The following is a 5940-nucleotide window of genomic DNA, read 5'->3' as shown; positions in this document are numbered from 1 at the left end:
AGTCAGATAGAAAAATAAACTGTAGAGAGGGGCATTTTGCTAAATATATGCACCAAATAACATATTCATTATAAATTTAACTGTTCTTCAATGTTTAATTTATGTATGAATAAATCCATCAAGTTTTTATGACAGCCACCATTATGTTTATATATCAATTTCGAAAAATTGTTTTGTGGTCCAAGGTCACATATAGCTGCTCTGCCTATAGGTAGCACCGACCCTGCGCACATCATAAATCCGTCTTTTTGGCAAGTACCAGATAGTCTATGGGAGTAATGTAATAAAATATCTTTAATACAACTGAATTTGTATTTAACATGATCACAATTTAATAAAAGCAAACTACTAATTATAAAGCTTTAATTGCCATGGTTATTCAAACGGAATAAATACAGAAAGTGAGCAAAGAACCTTCACTATTATCAAAAACATTATCACTGACTTCAGTCTAGCCAGAGTTCAAGCTCTCAAAACTCCCATTATAATCACTGAAACTGTTTACACTGTGAAATGAATATCTTACATTAGTATGCACATCTGCACTTTGTTGTTTCTCATGAGAAAATTCACCAGAGAGCAGAATACAGTCAGCGAGCGCACGCACTGAACAAAACACCGGCGTTTCAGCGATGACTCATCTGAACGCCTCTGATTGGTCATTGCATTCATAAGCTCAACAGAATCGTGTGCGATTGGTTATAATGCGCAGCGCTGTAAAAAACGTGTCTGGCTCTGCGCCAGTCAGCCAATGCAGATTTGAATTTAGCAGCTGGTGATGTTTAACTGTTTTCCATTACTGCCACCTACAGGACAAACTGCGCATTGCACCCAAAATTTAGGGGGGCCAGGGGGGCAAGCTTGTTGACAAGCTTGTTGTCCTCGCCTCAAACACAACCCCCCGAAATTTAACCACTGATCCTTTGCAGCCTAATCTTTTAGAATTTAAAATAAAAGAATATACATTCACAGTGTAGGACACAGCGTCTTCTCGACATGATGTTAACCACACGAACAAGCTACACTGTTTGAGGGTGGGGTCAAGTTGTTTGTGCCCGGCCAACGTAGAACATAGGCGGGCATTATGCAAATGTGTTACCCTGTGACGTGTAGCTGTCACAGGAGTGGGATTCGAATTACTGACGACTCGTTTAGGCTGTTCAGAGTCGATTCTTTATTTTGGGAGACGATAACTTTATTTATCGTGCACTTTTAGCTTTACAACTTCGCAGATTGTTTACATTCACATACAGCTACTTTACACACTGCATGAAAGGCAATATTAAAAATGGCATAATGGGGTACTTTAAAACGAGTTAACAAAGAGTTAAAAAGCAGAAGAGAGCCAAATAATCTGAAGTAGATGGTGGACACGGGTCATTTAGCAAGGAAGTGGCACATCTACTGCCTCAGGCCCTGCGATGGATAATACAGCTGAGCTACATTAATGAAAGCTACAGTATATGTATCATGTTCTCACAGTCATCGCTATCTGTGTGCACAAGCCTACGTAAAGTCCTGAGAAACCACAACATACCGTCCTGTCACTTTAAGTTGGGCTCAATGCATTTTCTGTTCAAATCTTAGACTTTGTGCATTCTGACAGATATTAAAACATTCCTGGGATGTTATGGATGTGCATGTGTTATTTTTTGGGGACGGGGGAATTCCTTCCCTTTGAGGAGAGCCGCAGGAATGCAGGCCTGTCTCTTTCTCCTCTGTGTGGTTGTACCTTAGCTTGGAACTAAGCACGCTGTGAGCCTCCACACATTATCACTCACATGCAATAATATGAATTTCAAATGACACCTGGCTTGCTATTTTTAGACATTAATGTGTTAGTTTAGTCATTTTATGTTATAAAAATGTATTATTTAATTATTCATTAGGTATAGAGCTGCCTCCATTTTTCTGTTAGTAGTATAACCAAGGCAGTGCTGACAGATAATTTTGTTCCCTTTATTGGTGTCCTATAAAACACGAAAAGGAAAAACCAGTGTATGTTTCCCATCAATGCCTGGTCGCTGCTCAGAAAACCCTCCTTGTGCCCTAATTTGCCTCCTTAAGTGCCTGTGGCGAGTCCTTGATGATTTTTCGATCTGCATCTCAGTCCTCATCCAGGTCTGTGATGATGGTGGTGACATGTATAAGCACCGTTTACTGTAGGTACATAAACAAGTACATGAGCTACTGGAGAATGAATACATACATATACTAAGATATGACTATCACTAGATCTCTGCAGAGGCATCAGAGAGGTTATGGAATGAATGCGAGGTCTGCTGCTCCGTGTGCTGAGGAGTATGCACATCACGCTCTGTTAGAAGGGAAAAAATGGCCTGCAAACTGATCTGTAGTCCTCAGGGAGGGCAGAATCAGCACTGGCGCCTTCGGGATTTGGAATTGTGGCTGTGGATCCTGTGGATCAGATCAACTGATGAGCATAGTTAAAGTTCTAATTGGACCTGTACTGGTTTGATCATAACATGACAAAATAACAAAATTACCATAGTGGCACATAGAGTAGCATGCTGAATGTGAAATGTAAACCACCATTCATTTTATACTGGTGGGTTTTTCATGGATTTTTCTCATGCACACATTTACAGAAGACACCCACTAAAATGTCATTCAGTGTAACAATAGTTAATCTACCAAAATATTTTGTCAGGCATATTTAGAACCAGAATCATTAGATGTAATTAAAAGACTTCCAAAAAGTTAATAATTGTCATTTTAAATCTTTACCAATCTTTGCCACTATCCTTCAAACCACTATATATTTTAGGCATTTTTCTGTTTTTTTTTTTATTTAGTATGATCACTTATTGTTTTATATATTTTAATAAGTATGGGTCAGAATGAGAATAAGAATGTTGTTTAATTTTTACGTAAATATACCTGTTACTCTGTATGACAATGGAATATTATTTCGCCCATATTTTGACATTTTATTATTTATCACAAAAGTTATTTGAAACATTAAAGTAGACACTTTACTTCCATTTAATATGCTTTCTATGTATATAAAATCACTTTTGCAAATGTAATTTGATGCAGACACAAAAATGGGACGTCTCTTTGACCCATATATTTTTGTTACAGTAATTCACACTACTCTTCAAAAGTTTGGAGTCAGTAAGATTTTTTAAATCTTAGTTTTTGAAAGAAGTCTCTTATGCTTCACTTATGCCTCTTTTAATACAGTAAAAGGAATAATATTGTGAACTATTATTACAATTTAAAATAGCTGTTTTCTGTTTTAATATATTTAAAAATTCATTTTCTTAATCCAGTCCTCAGTGTCACATGATCTTTCAGAAATCATTATTAGGTGCTCAATAAACTTCATAATCTTATTGTTTTCAATGTTGAAAACTGCTTACTGTTTTTGTGGAAACATTTTCCATAAATAGGAAGTTCTAAAGAACAGCATTTATTTAAAAACTAAATCTTTTGTAACAATATAAATGTCTTTACTGTGACTTTGATGCATGCTTAAATAAAAGTATTACTTTCCTTCAAATACATTTTTACTGACTTCAAAATTGAATGGTAGTGTATATTTAAATGGTCGGTTTATTCATTCGTTGTTTGTTTAATGTTTGATATTGGATCTTTTTATTTTTTTATGATTGGACCATCTCAGATTATGTTACAATAATAAGTAATACAATAATAAAAAACTAAGATTTAAGATGAAGTCTGCACACTGCGTGGTGTGTTTGATTAGCGTGCTGTGGTCTGCATTGCTCTCCGCCCAGCTGTCTCTCTCTGTACCTGTGCGGATCTCTCGCTCTACCTCACCATACCTCTCTCTCTCTCTCTTGTTTTCTTTCCTTTTATTCTCTTTTCTTCTATGCCACAGACAGCTGTTACACTTAGGCTACAGTACACCTTGGGGAGACTTTCATCTAGTGTTTTTTTTTTATGACACTGCTTGAATGTGCAAAGGTTTTAATTAGCTCAATCCCAGACAGGCCCCAGGGCTGCAGCAGCGCCACTCTGTCTACTGCCTATGCCACTCTCTCACTCTCTCTCCACCTTCACCCGCTCTCTCGCCCTCTTCCTGTCCCCTTACAACTCCAGCACCTTCTGGCTTGTCCTGCTTGCCCTTTCATTCTATCTTTCTCTTTATATTTCACCTCCTTTTTCTCATTTTGTGTCCCCCTCAGCAAAACAAGCCGCTGTACTCCTTTGAGGATAATGCAGACTACGTCTACGATGTGATGTGGTCTCCCGTGCACCCCTCGCTCTTCGCCGCCGTGGACGGCATGGGTCGTCTGGATCTGTGGAACTTGAACAACGACACTGAGGTGAGGTAACGCTTTCGGTCTGGTCCCCCAGATCACGTCAGGCCAAAGATGCATCAAAACAACAACAAGTTCCTTTCTGTGTGGGCGTCTCCCCACAGGCCGCCCTTAAATCAGCTTTCTGACAGCTCCTCACAAACAGCTCGCACAACACTCCAGCGGCGTTCCTTTCCACAGACGCACACACACATAGTCTGCAAGCTTACGGCTAATTACTCCGATGTGTGCGGATTCCTCTCTCTCCACCATTCCAGAGTCAGTGAGTTCCCATGGGCTGCAGCCCAGCACAGCGGTTTAACCTGGTCTTCTAAAGCCACTGTCTTTCAAGACCTTCAGGGACTTAGGGACAATCACAGCTTTACTTATTATATAGGGCTGTGGTATACTGCAAAAAATATTTTAAATATTCTTCTAAACATTCATAAAACAAGACACATTTACTTGGGAAGCAAAATTGTTTAAGAAAATAAGACTTGTCTTCTATCAATATATATGTATAATTTTAAACATTATTTTATATTTTGTATATTTGTATAATTTTATACAATTCAATTATATGTACCATTTTTATTAGTTTTCATTTAAGTAAGTTTATTTTTCTCACTTCACTGGAAATAAGAATAACTTGTTTTAAACATTAACCTCATAAAATGTTGTTAGATGTTTACTTTAATATACAATTTTTTTATTGTAAAAAAATCAATAAAAACTATATAAATATATGAAAATAAAATTATATTAAAAATATATAATAATCAACTAATATTCAAGATACATCCTCTGAGAACAAAAAATATATATATAATCTAATATATAAATTATATTAAATATATAATAATATATTATTCAAGATATATTCTCTAAAAACAAAAAATAATTTGCCATTCAATTAAGAAAAATAAATACATTTGGATTATAAAAAATGAATAGAATTATTAAAAATTGTAAGTACAAAATAATTCAATATAAACCTCTGAAAAAAAGTCTTAATATCTAAAGCAGTTTTGCTCAATGATGTTTTTAAGGATGTTTAGATTTTTTTCAATCCTGATTCAACTTATTTTTGCAGTGTATTGGCATGCAGACTTTGTAGAACGGTGAGGTCATATTAACTGTCATATACTGGATCTAATAGTGCATGTCACTGATAATGGAGTGTCATCGTACATCACATGCTATGATGTTGTTTCATGTGACAGTTGACTTAGTGCTACATGGACCATTCACACAATACGTCAGTCTGTAATGGTGTACATGCCTCACCACAACGCAGAGTCCAGCGAGAGCTGTTGGGTGTTACGTCTCTCCTGTGTGAGATGAGATCTGCTCTGACTGACACTGCCTGTCCACTAAGGAATACACACCCACTTTAATTACATACTGCTCTGAGATCTGCTGTTCTCGACTCTATAGCCATCTCTCTCTAACCATACGCTGTGGGTTTGGTGGAAGGTAACCAATAAACAGCTCACTGATTATAAGTCACATGTACTAAAGTCAAATTGAAATCAAAACTGACCCTATTTACCTTCTAACATACGTTTCTGGTCTGACTGAATGATTCCTGGAAAATAATGTTTGTTAACGTAATCATTCATTATATATATATATATATATATATATATAC

The 5940-nt window shown here is 36.6% G+C and overlaps 1 protein-coding gene across 4 annotated transcripts in view; it reads left to right on the top strand.

The window, feature by feature from the left end:
* Nucleotides 1-5940, top strand: part of LOC107665675 (cytoplasmic dynein 1 intermediate chain 1) — a 72665-nt gene that overhangs the window by 58796 nt on the left and 7929 nt on the right. For all 4 annotated transcript variants that reach the window (XM_016456657.1, XM_016456660.1, XM_016456659.1 and 1 more), the window contains one exon: nt 4176-4316. In XM_016456657.1, coding sequence (XP_016312143.1) covers nt 4176-4316 — 141 coding nt within the window. The remainder of the gene's footprint in view (nt 1-4175; nt 4317-5940) is intronic.

Source organism: Sinocyclocheilus anshuiensis, unplaced genomic scaffold (genome assembly GCF_001515605.1).
Source record: "Sinocyclocheilus anshuiensis isolate Anshui unplaced genomic scaffold, SAMN03320099.WGS_v1.1 scaffold932, whole genome shotgun sequence".
Classification (NCBI taxonomy): domain Eukaryota; kingdom Metazoa; phylum Chordata; class Actinopteri; order Cypriniformes; family Cyprinidae; genus Sinocyclocheilus; species Sinocyclocheilus anshuiensis.
The sequence above is the reverse complement of the archived record's forward strand: the minus strand, read 5'-3'. Positions and strand labels throughout refer to the sequence as shown.